Source organism: Lampris incognitus, chromosome 15 (assembly GCF_029633865.1).
Source record: "Lampris incognitus isolate fLamInc1 chromosome 15, fLamInc1.hap2, whole genome shotgun sequence".
Taxonomy (NCBI): domain Eukaryota; kingdom Metazoa; phylum Chordata; class Actinopteri; order Lampriformes; family Lampridae; genus Lampris; species Lampris incognitus.
The window spans coordinates 20,397,348-20,414,210 of record NC_079225.1 but is presented as its reverse complement, the minus strand read 5'-3'; the positions used below and the strand labels follow the sequence as shown (position 1 = coordinate 20,414,210).

At 42.1% G+C, this 16,863-nt stretch overlaps 3 protein-coding genes across 3 annotated transcripts; 2 read left to right on the top strand and 1 right to left on the bottom strand.

Moving 5' to 3' along the window:
• Positions 1-268: 268 nt before the first annotated feature.
• On the bottom strand, positions 269-5,758 carry ppil6 (peptidylprolyl isomerase (cyclophilin)-like 6). Its single transcript, XM_056294156.1, has 8 exons — positions 5,675-5,758; positions 5,476-5,571; positions 5,014-5,202; positions 1,357-1,419; positions 1,003-1,150; positions 795-854; positions 545-680; positions 269-415 (listed from the first exon to the last, which is right to left on the bottom strand). The coding sequence occupies exons 1-8, from the start codon at positions 5,756-5,758 to the stop codon at positions 304-306; spliced, it is 888 nt and encodes a 295-aa protein (XP_056150131.1). The 3' UTR covers positions 269-303.
• A 427-nt stretch (positions 5,759-6,185) lies between these two features.
• Positions 6,186-13,252, top strand: LOC130124807 (flap endonuclease GEN homolog 1). The gene is made up of 14 exons (XM_056294155.1): positions 6,186-6,346; positions 6,480-6,690; positions 6,937-7,113; positions 7,629-7,739; positions 7,840-7,913; positions 8,073-8,158; positions 8,470-8,620; positions 9,063-9,099; positions 9,189-9,269; positions 9,363-9,493; positions 9,628-9,689; positions 10,842-10,991; positions 11,823-12,260; positions 12,327-13,252. The coding sequence occupies exons 1-14, from the start codon at positions 6,186-6,188 to the stop codon at positions 13,250-13,252; spliced, it is 2,796 nt and encodes a 931-aa protein (XP_056150130.1).
• A 2,508-nt stretch (positions 13,253-15,760) lies between these two features.
• Positions 15,761-16,204, top strand: msgn1 (mesogenin 1). The gene has a single exon (XM_056295130.1). The coding sequence runs from the start codon at positions 15,761-15,763 to the stop codon at positions 16,202-16,204; it is 444 nt and encodes a 147-aa protein (XP_056151105.1).
• The last annotated feature ends 659 nt before the right edge of the window (positions 16,205-16,863 follow it).

The following is a 16,863-nucleotide window of genomic DNA, read 5'->3' as shown; positions in this document are numbered from 1 at the left end:
ACACACACACACACACACACACACACACACACACACACACAGAAAGACAGAGTTTTTGCATCGTGCAAAAGTAAAGGATGAGTAAACAGCTGGAGTTGCTCAGACATAACTGACCTGCTTTAATGCAAGAACTTATTGCTAGAACTTTCTTGATTAGCAAAATGTTTAAAGCACAAGTTTATTTGTCATTGGCACGCTCTGCAAAAATGTTAATAGCCCTATGCCAGTTTTTATAAAACCACACATACTAAAAAAAATGTTTCAGTGAGAAAGGCAGAAATATTACATATGCTGAAGGGCAAATTAAGGCTCAAACACTCCGCAATTTACAACTCTACAATCCTGCTTGGGTCTTTCATTGTGGGTTGGGACTTCTTCAATTCTCGTCAGAACATCTGTGCCTTCGATTAGTTGACTGGAAAGAGAGAGAGAGGAAGCAGATGCTAAAAACCACATTTTCTGACAGCAGTTCTTTGTTAACATTGTTTTGAGATATGAGATGACTGAGAAGTGGAGAGATCCCTTGAATCAGTGGCACACACACCCAAAAGCAACGTATTTCTTGTCCATCCAGTGCGCCGGTTGCAAGGTGATGTAGAACTGGGAGCCATTACTATGGGGACCCTGGTTGGCCATTCCCAGAATGCCTCGCTTACTGTGGGAAACTGCAAAGCTCTCATCTGAAGGCAGAGGGGGAATACACAAGTTCACCTCTAGGTTAGTAAATGTAAGCATGTGCAGAATGCATTTACAAGATACTGGTATAGATTTTCGCAATCAGCTTGAGTCTGTACCCTCAAAAGTTGATCCATATATTGATTCCCCTCCATCGCCTCTTCCAGCTGGGGAAATATCTACAACAGTGAAGATGGCGTTACTAAAAGACCAAACTGCCTCCCGTGGGTCATTAAATATACCGAGGGAGGTTCTAGTGGTATCAAAAGGGAGTTAATTCACATTATACCAGAGCTGTTTTATGATGGTTGTGTAATATACATATACCTCCTCCCTGTACCCAGCCATGGGGCACTACACGATGAAACACAGAGCCCTTGTAGCATAGCATGAGGTTGCTCTTTGACAGACCCAGTTCCCCTGTGCACAGGGCATGGAAGTTCTTAGATGTCTTTGGACACACACCTGAGAAGAGCTGAGAAGAGTCAAGGTATTGTGACACCACATCCAAACAATGTAAACAGTTGCTCCACAGTCCACAGTTGCTTCTCATCGTAACTGCTTGGTAACACCTATTAGAGTTGCTGTAACTATTACTTCTGGCAATGGCTGTCTGAGCAGTATTGAAAAGCAACCTGAAAATCGGTCATCTTGAAAATCATTTCTCATGTCTTGGATTACCTCAAATAACATCCTTCCTACTGGTTCTCCATGAATCTCAATGTCCATGAAAACAAACTCGTGCTGTATTGAAAGAAAATAAATCAAGATGTCAAGAAGGATTTATTTGATATGACATAGCTATTGATGCCAGTTTTAACTTTCATGGACAGGTAAAAAGAGTAGTTTTTAATCATGCTACCTGCAGCTGAGTACAATCTAAAAAAAATAGATCATTCTTGTCTTATTAGGAGTATATTAGGACAGCTCAGGTTGGACGGGGTTTGGAGACAAAGCAAGTGAGGCAAGATTGAGATGGCTTGGACATTTGTGGAGGAGAGATGCTGGGTATATTAGGAGAAGGATGCTGAATATGGAGCTGCCAGGGAAGGGGGAAAAGAGGAAGGCCAAAGAGGAGGTTTATGGATGTGGTGAGGGAGGACATGTAGGTGGCTGGCGTGACAGAGGAAGATGCAGAGGACAGGAAAAGAGGAAACGGATGATCTGTTGTGGTGAACCCTAGCGGGAGCAGCCAAAAGTAGTAGTAGATTCTTGTTACTCGGTGACATCTAGGTCATCTATGTCTGTTTGTGTCTTCATGCTTGGACCACTGCAATTCTGCTAATACCTGCCCTTGTTAAAGGCAAATCTCACACCTCCATTTACTTCAAGATGCAGCCTCATGACTTCTACAAGTTTATTGATAATAATGATAATGGATTACATTTATATAGCGCTTTATCCAGGCTCCAAAAGTGCTTTACAGTGAAGGGGGGAAACGCACCTCAACCACCACCAATGTGTAGCACCCACCTGGGTGATGCACCCTTATTATCATTATCACCTTGTACTGCCTGCCTGTATATTCTGGAATCGATTTTAAAATCTTATTAATCACTTTTGTGGCAAGATACTTTTGGACCACAACAAAAGAGGTATTTTAGGGCGCGGATACAGGGTACATAATCAATATGGTAGAAGTAATCCAATATCCAAACTCCGTGAATGGAATAATGACCTGAAGCTTAACATTGATGAAGTCACTTGGAAAGAGATATGGGTATTAGCAAATGACATTTCTGTTTCTAATAGAACTAAAGAATCTCATTTACATTATTACACCGCTTACAGATAACTCCCCAGCTTAGACATAAAATGGATCTTAACAAGTCTGAGCTATGTATCAGGTGTAATACAGAGATGGGGAGTTATATCCACTGTTTCTGGCAATGTATATACATTGATGATTATTGGAAGAATATTGTGGATAAGCTTAACATAATCTTTGGTGTTCAACTTGGAAAAGATCTTCTGTGTCTACTTTTTGGTCCGCCTAGCAAACTGGTTAAAAGCTCCTACTCCGAAAGGCTTTTATGTGTTCTTTCTTTCTGTGCAAGGAAGAATATGTTGTTGAAATAGACAGATCACAAGCCTCCTACAATAGCAGGTCGGCATAAGGTTATAGTATTTGAGCTTATACCTATGGAATACGTGGCTTACAGAGGTCCCCTTTTCTAAACTACATAGGCCCAAGGTTGGCAGCTATTGTACTAAAGGGTTTAACAGGCTGCAAGAGAGACATTTAATACCATGGATTGGTGTGTGTATAAATGTTTCGCTTTGGATTTTGTGCTCTGATGCATAAGAGTTCCTCTTCTTTCTTTTTTTCTCCCTTCTTTTGTTGTTGCTGTTGCTCTAAATTCAAACAGTAAGTGAATGTTGATATGTAGGGGTGGTAGTGTCCACCCCCCTCCTTTTTTTTGTTGTTGTTTGGTTTCTTTTACCTTGGATTAAGTGGCCTTCTCTTCTCTTTTGTTTGTTTGTTCGTGTTTTTTTACATGTATGTTCTAAAAGAAAAAGTATATATAAGATGCTCTTCTAGCAATCCGTAGGTCCAGATTAATAACTAGGGGTGACCAGGCCTGTGTTGTTAAGGTCCCTAGACTATGAAATGCCATGTAACTAGCAAATTCGTCTGATATCATCTTGTTGCATCTGTCTTAAAAAGTCGTCATTATGGACAGTTCTTTTTGTCTGCCCATGGTGGTGTTTCGATACCCTTGTTTTCAGTGCTTTCCTTATTTGAACCATTTTATTCGTTCTTTCATCTGTCATCATTCTATTCTAATTTATTCTATTGTCATATTGTAAAATACTTGACAACAGTTGTTGTAAAAAGGCGGCACGGTGGCGCAGTGGTTAGAGTGGTTGCCTCACAGCAAGAAGGTGCTGGGTTCAAGCCCCAAAGTACTCCAATCTTGGGGGTCGTCCCAGGATATCCTCTGTGTGGAGTTTGCATGTTCTCCCCGTGTCTGTGTGGGTTTCCTCTGGGTACTCCAGTTTCCTCCCACAGTCATAAGACATGTAGGTCAGGTGAATTGGCATTACTGAATTGTCCCTAGGTGTGTGTGTGTGTGTGTGTGTGTGTGTGTGTGTGTGTGTGTGTGATGGCCTGGCAGCCTGCCCAGAGTGTCTCCCCACCTGCTGCCCAATGACTGCTGGGATAAGCTCCAGCATCCCCACGACCCTGAGAGCAGGATAAGCGGTTCGGATAATGGATGTTGTAAAAAGTTTTGTTTTGTCATTGTTGTTATTACTATTGCTGTGGTTGTTAGAGCAAATATTTAAGCCTTTTCCCCCCACACCCTTCTTGGTCTTCTAACAGTGATTTTCAAGTAAAGACGATGCAGCATTATAAACAAACATGTTATACGCTGGTTTATGCTTCGAAGGTAGTGTCACAGATGACTGTCATTATGAATGTTGATAGAGGAAAACCATAGCTTGTTAGGCATCCATCCATCCATTATCCTGCTGCATCACTTATCCTACTCTCAGGGTCGCGAGAATGCTGGAGCCTATCCCAGCAGTCATTGGGTGGCAGGCGGGGAGACACCCTGGACAGGCCACCAGGCCATCAAAGGGCCGACACACACACCTAGGGACAATTTAGTATGGCCGATTCACCTTTGGACTGTGGGAGGAAACCGGAGCACCCAGAAGAAACCTACGCAGACATGGGGAGAACATGCAAACTCCATGCAGAGGATGACCCCCCAAGTTTGGACTACCCCGGGGCTCGAACCCAGGACCTTCTTGCTGTGAGGCGACCACCCTAACCACTGCACCAACGTGCCGCCCGCTTGTTAGGCATTAACTTTGAAAATGTTTTGACAGTGCAGATTTTGACTGTAACTGGAAATAGATGCTTTTCATAGCAACATGAATTGAATTGTTTGATATCTGCAGGGGACTAAAAACGTTAAAAGCATCCTGGTTAATTTTCTGTCGGGCAAATTACTGAACAATGTCACATGAGATTTAATGAAATTAAGAACATTTTTTTGTCGCATTTCTGCCTTTATTTGATAGCGATAGTCGAGAGAGAGACAGGAAAGGCAGGGGAGAGAGAGGGGATTACATGCAGCAAAGGGCTCAGGCCGGATTCAAACCCAGGCCGCTGCAGTCAGGAGTCAGCCTTATGTGGTATGCACTCTACCGAGTGAGCCACTGGGGCACCCCAAGAACAAAATTTTAAAACCCAAGGAAATTCCTGTGGTAAATTTTATATGCCATAAAAAGGACAATAAGCCCCCCCTCCCCCAGGGGTGTCAATAGGTTTGTCTTTTTACCTGTCCATGCTACAATTTGTGACTTTGTGCTTTGTGGTTGACTTGCCCCTGTTTTTTGGAGGTGTTTGGAATAACAGTCCTTAGTAAGAGCTAAATAAAGGGCATCTGGTGATGTGAATGTGAACTTCCAATGTTTCTCAGCCCAGTCGGCCAGCTCCTTCTCATTACCAAGGAGGTGGCCGTCCAGAAAGCACATCAGGTTGCTGGAATAATCCCACACCTCACCACGCAATTCCTTGAATTAAAGAAAATGAACAATGGACATGGCCTGATTCAGCATTCAATAATAGTAACAGCTACTGCACAGCTGAATAGCCTTACCATACCTCTTAACTAGGCAAAATGATGCATCCAGTACATTTGCCTTCATTATTCCTAACAGCATTAGACATTTATTCACCCCTCATTTCAGATGATGTGATGTGCAGAGCATAAAAGCATATGTGCAGAGCTTGAACACTTAGCATATCTCCTAAGCTCAGATAATACATTTAATCAGACGAGTTACCCTTTTCTTATTGCCCAGATACACACACCAGTCACATTCAAGCAAAGGCTGAATTGTTGGATCCAAAAACGCATCAGGAAACTTTTCTTTCAGGCCCTGGTACGGAAGATAAACAGATGCGAGTAAGTAAATAGGTTAGCTTTTTATCAGTCGTGTGATGTCCCTTTGAAAGAAAGCCCCTTTAGGGACACCGGCTTACCTCGGCGAGACATTTGGCAAGTTGAAAATGAGGTTCGTTAATGCAGCCGACAACTTGTAGATGCCGTTTGGAGGACTCGGCCATGACGGGCAGTTCCAACCCCAACGGTGCGTAAACGCGGTCGTCGTTTCCATAGTAACAACATTCCGACGGCGCTGAAAAATGACGTATGAGTTTACGTTGTTTGGTTGCGTACCAATCCTGCGAATTGATCCTTCCACAACCATTCTCGATGTTATGGTTATATAAACAGTTGATCGTGTACCAGATTTTCTACGCACGATCTCTCGTTTTGTGTTCACATTGTTCACATTGTGCGTATCTTTATTACGATCAACATCGATCAATCCTGGAGGCGAAGGAGAAGAAAAATAAAAGGAAAGTCGAGGGAATTGAACGTAGCCTAAAGGCGCCACGGTTTGAAAATCGGCTAACACGTTAGCCGGCTAGCTTCTCGTTTTCTTTTTGTGTGGTAACTGTCTGCGTCTTCCACGCTACAGTCAGAGCCAGAATGGGTGTGAACGATTTGTGGTCCATCCTCGAACCGGTCCGTGAGTCGGTGCCGCTGTACAGCTTGAGTGGACAGACGCTGGCGGTGGACCTCAGCATGTGGGTATGCGAGGCCCAGCACGTCCAGGCAATGATGGGGAAAGTCACCAAACCTCACCTGAGGTATCGGACATTAACTAACTTGCTTCGTGTCTTGTGCACCCACCAGTTCCGACTTGATATAAATTGATTTTCATGGGTCGTTAAAAACTGGTTATTATCCACATTGTAATAAGTCTTTTCGTTTTTTTTTCAGGAATTTGTTTTTTAGAGTGTCGGCCCTTACACAAATGGGGATAAAGCTTGTTTTCGTCATTGAGGGGGAAGCTCCAAAGCTAAAAGCAGAAACCATAAGCAAAAGGATAGAATCAAGGTTTGAAAAGTTTAAAAGGGCTGCCCCAAATTCTGCAGCCACAAAACACACCAGCAGCACCAGCAGAGGGCGCCTTAAAGTCCTCCTTAGAGAGGTTGGTTGGTTGATTCGTTGATAATATCATCAACTTGTGTTGCTGTTAAGCCTACTGAAGCAAATTTGTGATATTGGGCTATACAAATAAAATTGGCTTGACTTGACTTCATGATTCAACTCATGAGCAAGACCATCTGAGAAATTCAACTTGTTTTGTGTGCATGGAGCCATTTAATTCCTGATTTTATTATTTATTTATTTTGTTCATGTCAGGCATGTGTATCTTTCTTGCTCTCTCATGCAGTGTGCAGAGATGCTGGATTACATGGGTGTGCCCTGGGTGACAGCTGCTGGGGAGGCTGAGGCCATGTGTGCCTACCTGGACTCCCAAGGCCTGGTGGACGGCTGCATCACCAATGACGGAGATGCCTTCTTGTATGGAGCTCAGACTGTCTACAGAAATTTCAACATGAACACCAAGGTAATACTCGGGCCATTTGCCGAAATGTATTTCATTTTTTTTATTTCTAAGTCATGGGGGCGGGGGGGGGGGGTCCAATTCATTGCCAGGAGGTGATTGTGTCCTGATTTTTTCCCCTCATTGTTACATCTCTGAACCAGGAGTTTTATCAACATCCATATACGTCAAAAATTACGAACCCTCGAACATGTCCAAGTTTCTGTTGCCTTGAGGGCTGAAACAAAAGCCCATTAAATCAGATTTCTCTTCTTTCAAGCAAGATAGCCAATGTAACATGCCTAATGGTCAGATGAAATTGTGGTATAAAATTTTTCCCTCTAATTTAAAAGGTGATTTTGGCACACAGTTAACCCAATAAATCACCCAAAGAACCAAATGCAACATCTTTTTAGGCTAAATTTGAAATGATGGTCTGGCTTATCTGTGTGTGTGTGTGTGTGTGTGTGTGTGTGTGTGTGTGTGTGTGTGTAAGTGTAACCTCCCACTTAGATAATGAGCTTATCGTTTCCTTCTAGGACCCTCAGGTGGACTGTTATAGGACATCACGAGTACAAACTGAGCTCCGTTTGTCCAGAGAGAATCTTGTTGGTCTGGCTATCCTTCTTGGCTGTGATTACATTCCTAAGGTAACACTAAGGATTGCTTGATGCCTGTACAAAAATGCGGCATGTCAAGGTTGTAAACACAAAATATCTCTATAGCCATATCTTTTCATGTTTCTAAAAGGGTATACCAGGAGTTGGCAAAGAGCAAGCTCTGAGGCTGATCCATGCATTGACTGTACAATCACTTCTTCAGCGGTATGAATCACAAGATCTACTGTCAGGATTGATTTCCCTCCCTATTTGCTGACACAAAACAATCCATATCTCTTTTATTGCCACAGGGATAGGTCTGTACTTGAGAAGCTTGTATGATATTATCTTAATTCATACATAATGTCTGTCTGACCATTTCAGGTTCCATTGGTGGAAGGAAGAGGATGTAGGTGTTCCTGAGAGAGTTGTAAAGAAAGTCCCGCACTGTCATGTATGCCACCATCCTGGTGAGTTATGCCCCACTTTCAACTCTGAGCCCCATTTCTGGAGGTGTAAAGCAGAGGGGTGGGGGTGTTCCCAGCAAGACACATCTCACACATGGCTTATTCAAAGCCATTTAACCTGTCACGTTAACCCACACATTCACTAATGTACAAGATGTTTTAGTCTGTTAATATACCTCGAGCATTATTCCCAAGTAGTATTGTTAGATTTAAAACTGTTGTAGGCTTATTTTCTTTTTTTATAGCTGACTTTTCCTCTCATTTTGTCTATTCTATGAGGTCTTTATTCTCACTGGTCTCTCATCATACCACAGGCTCAGCTAAGGCCCATGAGCGTTGTGGCTGTGTGTTGTGCAACAGCAAACGATTCTGTGAGCCTCAGGATTTTGACTACCAGTGTCCCTGTGACTGGCATTGTTATGAACGGACACACCAGGCCTCCTCTTGTGAAGCCAGAATCAGGAAGTAAGCCCCTGCCTTTGAATAAAAAAATTTTCTTTATTACTAAAAGCAATGAACACCTGATGCATAGAAGTGTTCTATACTTAACGAATTAGAACTAGAGAGAGCTAAAAACCTTTTGTTCAGTCGGATCAGAAGTATTTTGTGATGTTCAAACTGTTGACTTATTATTTGTGCTGAACTTCAAAAATTACTTTCAAAGCACATCACAAAAAATAGATAAAACAAAAATATGAAATTGATGGCAAAAAAGGAAGGAGCAATATAAAGGGAGTAAAAACGGTAGGCTTTGCTTGAGCATCAAAATAAAAATCAAGGTCAAGAATAATTGATGGAAGATCATTATGCAAAAAAAAAAGTGAGTGAGTTTTAAAAACATTCTGGTTTGCATTTGTTGCAATATTAAAGCTTTGTTTATTGAACAAAATTCCCTGTTGCTTCTTAGGAAAACATTGGCAAGTGAACATTTCCCATTTACAGAGGTACCTCTCTTTTTTTATTTGACATTGTTTCAATACAGATATGTCAATCTGTGTGATTTCTAATTTTGAATCTGTATCATATATTACAGATCATCAATGAATTCCTGGTCACCAAAGATAAGCATGTGTCTAATTTCAGATGGAGGAAGCCAAATATGATGCTGATGCAGGTAATGAGTTAATTGTTCACATGTTTTCGGTCAACTTAAATGAGTGAGTGGCACAGTTTGTTTATAGGCTGCCAAATGCAATGTGTTTTTCAGAACTTTGCCTATGAAAAAATGGAGTGGCCCAAGCACTACACCAGCGAAAAGGTTCTAGTCCTGATGACGTACACGGAGCTGATGAACAGAAAATGTGGCAAGGGGTCACCTTCACTAATTAAACCACTCAGGTTAAAATGCAGTTGATCTAAGCTCATTTCTAAGTACACAAAAATCTATCCATGTTATTTTAACTAGAATGCGTGTTTCAATGTATGTTATTTATGAAGAAAGATATTAACCACACTTTTTATGGGGGTGACAGAATATTCAAACCGAGAGTGAGAAACGCAGTTCCCTGCTTTGAAGTCATCTGGAGCACACCAGGTCAGTTTAATCTTGTGGGACCATAGACAAATTATGGTCGAGGTTACCTATCATATTATGACCCACATGAGTAAAACACTGTCATTTCTACAACACTGTTTTCCTTTTTTTTCTTAGAATTGTTAGTCCCAGTTTACAAGAGAAATAGCCATTACAGTATTTAAGAAGTGTACTTTGAGTTGAAGAACATTAGCTCCAGTAAAGCAGAGATTTTGGGGTGCGGGGTGCTCGCCACCATGTTGTCTGTTAGTGACTGGTTGTGAGGTGGGGTTCAGAGGGGTGCAGAGGTGACAGATCAGCCACAAGAGTCACTAGGTGCTAAACCGGCTTCCTCCCCAGGCCTGGGAAAACTGTCATATCAAAGTCCACTTCACTAACAACCTGTCCTGACATGGGCTGGCTTGAGAAAGCGGTTTGGGATGGCTCCCTACAAGTCATAGATCCCTCTGGAGAAAACTTGGGAGCACAAACGAAGAGGCTATGTGATGGTGTGCAAAGTATCTTAATGTGTATATAACACAAGGTCTTCCATGAAACTATCATATCCTGGTTTTTCTAAATCTACAGTTTGGGAACAGAGCTATCTTGGACTTATGAGAAATCTGGATTACCAATTTGATATTTATTTCTTAGATCAAATGCATATAGTTATGAGAAAATCAAAATTTTATGTAAGTAGTTGAAGTAAATTTGATTCTTGATCAAGGAAAACAATTTCAAAATATGTCAGTGTATAATCAATGTATCACATCTTATTTTTCAGTCAACGCAGCAAGTGAGTTTCCCTTAAAAGTAATGTAATAAGTATATACAAGAATGTTTGTTACAGCTAATTAATAAGAGAGCATGTAAGTATGGCATCATCCATCATTAGTCAATTAATTCCTGACACAATTCATAATTTTATGTATAAAGACCATAATAAATCGATTTCCAAAAATGACACGGTGGCTTAGATCCCAATCATTGGACAGGAGTCCAGTCCTGCTTAGAGCCTTATATTTGATATTTCCCTTCTCTATATCCTTCTTTGCTTTCTCATTGTCTCAACAATTTTATTTTTTCAATTATAGTCTATGTTAATATGAAACAGAATGATTGAATGTATAAATACTTTTGAACTGACTGTAAAACTGAACATCTGCCCCACAGAAAATTATGTGTTTCCTGATGGTCAGCCGGCAGAGAGTCAGACTGAGGTGACGACGGTGGAGAAAGAGTCTCTGTTTTCTTTGGCCTACCCAGAGATTGTGGAGCTCTTCCTAAAAAACAAAGCTCTGGCCGAGGAGAGCAATAACAAGAGTAAGATTAATATCATATCCTAGATCAGTGATCTTAAGTCATCTGCCATTGAGGAATGACAGCATTCAGGTTTTATTCCCACCCAAACACAACACCAGTTATGTAGTCTCTAGTTGAGGTTGACTTGCTAAGTGAAATCAGCCGGTGTTGGGTTGGAAATAACTCCTACATTCTGTTGGGTCCTTGATGACTACTGTCCGAGATATTATTGCTGTCATGATCAAACTAACAAGTGCCACAAACACTTAAAAATATACAAACACATCAAAATGTCTATATGTTATATCAGTAGATAGGCATTCAGTTATTCAACATGTTTGTAATTTGTATATTTAGAAACTGTACATGTCCACCTTTGTAAAACAGTGTTAAGGTTCACTAGAGAAATGGGAACGCTATTATATGAGTTGACAAGCTTAAAGACTTCCCACAAACAGTAGTCCTGACAAGGGGTGTCCTGATCAAAGGACATATGGAGCTTTGGGTTGTTTCTCAAGGCTGTTGCTTACAGCAGCTCTGACACCTGAAAATGCAGAGTTTGGCAGCTAGTTCACACCAGTGGTTTTGATGCAGTGGAGGTGTCTGTCTCGCAGGACTTCCTGTCACTTTATACAGGTTGTGCATCGCTCACCCCAGTCCTCGGTGCTATAGGGTTTCCCTTTCTAATATGTGAAATCTGCTAGCCACTTGGGTCTGAAAAGGCTTCATGTCAGACAGATGCCAGACAATTACTAATGCTCTAAGCAGATTTGAACAGTGTCATTCAGGTTCATCTCTGAAAATATTTTTTCTTTAAACTTGTTTTATTAATTCAGGTAATTTCTTTTTCAGAGAAGACATCAAAAAGCAAAAAGAAGTCCTGTGATCCCTGTGATGATGTGTCTGACCTCGTGTCTCAGATGACCCTTCAGCTTTCCACTCAAGCTAATATTGAAACCCAAACACAGATGCGGTTTCCTGCTATTTTGAGTCCAGACAAAACTGATATATTTGTTTTGGAATCTTCCGGACCCCATAAACAACACCTGAATCCTAGAGAAATCCACCACAGTCTCAGAGATTGCTCCAATTCTCAAGTCGAAGAGGTAGAATCTCCGATCTCTTCCAGTTCCTGCGGGAGCGTAACAGGGTCAGAGGTTATGGCTTCACCCTCTGTCTCCACTATTATTGATGCACTGCACCTGAGTAGCATTGACTGGGATGCTTTGTCCTTTACATCCTCCCCACCACCTCAAGCAGCTGCCGACCGCACTGCAGGACCCAAGCTGAGTGAAACTGCAAGTGATGGTACCGAGGAAAAGGAAATGAAACTAACAAAGCAGAAGTCTTCCATAGATGCCGGTAATGCAATGAGACAACCCGCCTTGGAGCTGTGCCACACTGAGTGTCCGCTGAGGGACAGGGTTCTCATGAGGAATGCAGTAAAAAGTGTAAACCAAACAGAGACAGAAAACGATGCGTTCACAAAGCAACTAAGCTTTGAGCCGGCTTTTCCAAAGCCTATTTCTTCTCACAACTCAAAGCCAAGTGGACAGATCGCTGTTAAAGGTTGTAATGACACCAAGTCACTAGAGACGCAACATGTGGGTGATAGAAAAGCTCTTAAGCATAAAGACCAGAATGTGACTGCTACTAAGGCAGACCAGGCCCTTCACATTCCAAAACAACATGTAGTGCCCGTAGCACAAGCTCAAAGTGAGGCAAAAGTTAATAGAAATTATCCTCAAAAGCCTGATCAGAAATATAAGTTTGTCAAGACATCAATTTCCTCTACTCTTGTGCCACCCCTGAGGTGCCATTCTGACCCTTGTAAAAGTGAGAAGGACAGGATGGGGCTTAAGACCACCAAGAAGAGTGTGTGTGTCAGTGTGTGTTCATCAAGCGAGGACAGTGATGCGGAGAACCAAGAGTTTGGAGCACAGAGGAGGGAGAAGGTCAAGCTCAACAGGCAGCCACCACCCAGCTTACGCACGGATTTCTCCCTGAAACCCACTTCCATACTACCTATAGCTAAAGAAACATTAAACCTCACCCATGAATTTCAATTAGGCCCTAAGCATCTCTGCAGTAGTGTAGATGTTGGGGTGAACCTTAATCTTGCTTCCACTCAGGGCAAGCGCCATTATCCTCTGTCAGTAAAGGATGATGTGTTTGTCCCAACCCCAGATTCACCAGTGACAATATTAGATAGTGACGACTCAGTGATTTGTAGCGACAGCCCATTGCCACTGGCAGAGAGACTGAGGTTAAAGTTCCTGTAATGAGTGGCACTTGGTTTTAAAGTTTACACCACTGAGTAAAATAAGATGCTTGTACAAATTTTTTATTTATTTTTTGTTAAAATACCTGCTCATGTGATTTATTTTTAATGAACATCACTGCAAGGACAGAATACACACAACGACTTATGAGTAATAATCATGACTGAATTACATTAAGTCCTTTGCTGTTAATTAAAAACTTTTTTAATTTTGTATTTGGCCAGTGTAAAAAATGTTTAGGCATTTTGATTATAGCCAGAATTTCCCTGTATATTGTGTTGCATCTCATGCATTGTCTCTCATGGTGTGAGATAACCTGTGGCCCAGTATCGCAGGCACAAAGCCACCAGCTCTTCTTAAACCAGACTGGACCCTGATACACTACATTGGGTACATTATGGATGAAATACATTGTGGATGAACAAAGCTCATGAGATATGCTGACAGAAATTATATGCACAACTTATAAAAATTAAAACAAAAAAATCGATTCTGTGCACACTATGCATTGCCTTTGTGCACTGCCTGTTGATGCCTATGTCCTATCAGACTTGAACCTAGTTTTTTGGCACTTACTTGCATTGTTGTCCCCTGACTAGGTCCTTGCTTATGTTGTATTACCTGTCAGATGTACGTCGCTTTGGATAAAAGCGTCTGCTAAATGAAACTGTAACACTAACATTATACACCACAACCCGACCAGACCTTAAGCCAGCGGCCAGTACCTTGTAAAGCAATAATAAAGTATTAACTTATTCTGTCGTCAAGTCAATTTTATTTTTATAGCCCAACGCTTGTTTGCAGTCACGTGATTCTGATGACGCGCGAGATTCAGATGGAGGGCAGGAAGTGAAAAGCAGAATGGACGAGATGGAGCTAGTTCAGCCCGAACTGTGCTAGTTTAGACGATATTACGAGAGAAAGGTATAAATAGAAAGTAAGATATGTTGGACATGATCCTTATGTTATGAAGAGTGGTTTTTTTAACGAAGTGGTCACTGCACACGCGCGCCTTATCCGACTCCGCTCCCGACCGCAAACGACGGTTCGCAAGCCATTTTTTCCGGTGTTTCCGGTCAATTTCTTGCACCCCCCCTCCCCCCCTCATGAACAACAATTTTCGGTACTCAATAAAAACTCCTTGTGGTTTCTCAGTTAATGACGCCAAACATAGGCATTTCGGAAGTTTGTGATAGTGCTTCCTATGTAGAAAATCACTTCCTGCTCTCCATCTGTAGTTCGTGACGTCATATGCAAACAACCTTATTTATCGCAAATTACAAATTTGCCTCGAGGGGCTTTACAGCAACACAACATCCTTTCAATCCTTTTAGCTGTGACATATTTTGTAAAGTAGGTCGGTAGGAAAGAAACGATGAAACTTGTTTTTCTGTTTTTTCATTTGCTTCGCTCTCAGCCCATACATTTTACTCGTCTCATACATCATATATTCCGTCATATGAGCTCTTATCATGCAAATGACTAATTAAGGCCTGAATTATCTCGCGAGATTTGGACTGGCCTCGCGATACTACTCTCCTTTCACCCTGGTGCTGAATCTGACGTTTCAGTTTCACGGTGCGCTCGTTTTTCGTTTTGTTTTGTTATGTTTTTACTCCTGTTTCCCTTAAGTCCCAGTTCCGTTTGTTTCCACTGTTGTGAACCAAGCCAATAAAATAGAGCTAATATAGACAACATACTGGTCCATCAGCCTGCCAGCTCGTTTTTTTTTACAACCCAATAGTGTTGGACCCCCCTCCCCCCTGATCATTAGTGACGCGTCGCACACCTTTTCAGACATGAAAGAGCTGGCGGGCCAGTGCGTCTTGCAGGAGACTGGAGACAGCTGCATCCCTCATAGCTGTTTCCATATAACATCCACCGCAGACTATGCAAAAAAAAATTCTCAGTACAGCTGTGGCTTCCGTTATCTGTAATCTCGGAACAACGTTGAGTCCAAACATTTATCTGTTCTGGTCAACGTTTAGATGGAGTTCTTCGATTTGTCTGCGTTATACTATATTAAAGTAGCCCACAGACCTGTGTTTTGCCAGACAGCTCCACCTCCGCCCTTTCGTTGCTTTCTAGACTGAAGCCACACGCATGCCTGACTTGCCAGAGAGGTGTGAAAATCCCAGGTGCAACACCGTCCTTTCATTCCTTCATTAGACAGATCACATCAAACTGACAATTGTCGGCGTGCCAACTTAAAGAGTCATTTCCCACAAAAGGGAATCTAATTATTTTTCTTTCTATTACACATTATCCGTCTATTTGGTCTTATTCGCACCCCAGTGTCAACTAACGACGTCTTTCGTGGAGGTCACATTTTGGCACTTGAGTTTTCTTTGAACTTTTCGCCTAAGCTGTGAACTCATAAACCTCCGGAGATCTGCTTCCATATAAAACGCGGGGCGAATCAGTTCCTGTCCCCCTTTTTTTGCCCTATATCCACCCTCGGGTACCATTCCTGCCGCATGTGAAACCCAACCCCGGGATATTTCTATCATGGACTGCGACATTGATGTTGTTACCTCCAAAATACTCTCCGAATGGAAGCTCCAGGAAAGAGTGTTTGAGGACGAACAGGAATCACTTCGGTCCCGCTCGCCGGAGTCCTCTTTCGAGTCCATGTGCTCCTCACCCGAGACATCTTCGGGCTCCAGCGGACATCGGGGATTCAAGCCTTTCTCGTTTGGCGTCGCAGGACGCAATGCGACTCCGTGCGCAACGCAGAGGCAGACCAAGCCAAAGATGTCGACCAAGAGACGCATGAAGGCGAGCGAGAGGGAGAAGATGCGGATGAGGAGCCTAGCAGAGGCTTTGCACCAGCTCCGTGACTATCTGCCAGCGGATTACAGCAAACGAGGCCAACCTCTGACCAAAATACAAACCCTCAAGTACACCATTGAGTACATCAATAAACTGTCGAACATTTTAAATCATGCGTAAATGGACCACTTTTACGCATCGGCCTACTCTCGTTTTTTTGGGGTTTGGTGGTAAATCAATTGTATGTTTACATCTTTAATGACATATTTTGACTTTTTACGCTGTAATATTTGTGTTTTAATGACGCTTTCTACCCCTCTCTGTGTACATTTTCTTCAGGGGGCACATGACAGCTTTTGTATATGAGGCTTTAATGACCTGAACAAGCCTTAAAAAGTAGAAATTTGATAGTTTGAAGTCAGTGTGGGCTTCATTTTCATGAGAGCAAGCCTATATTTGCCTCATGCTTGGGGGGGGGGGGGGGTCAATGAATTACCGTTATCGCATGGAACCATATCGAAGAAAGGTCTTCTTAATTGTAAGAAATTGGACGATATTTACGTAAAAAAAATTAAAGTCCTCTTTTGTGAGATTGTTGCCCATATCTCAGAAGTTGGGAACACGTCATTACCGACATCCTTGCGTTCGGGCTACCAGGCGGGAAAAAACATGGACGCCCGCAATGCTGAGCACCAGAAGGTGCAGAGATATTTCATCCATATGGAAGAAGTCCAGAGTGGATTTCAGTGACAGCTCGGTAGCAACGTTGTCATATTTTCGTCAACAATAGGCTGGAATCAAATACTTTTTTTTATATCATAATGGTTCAGAGTTTTCTT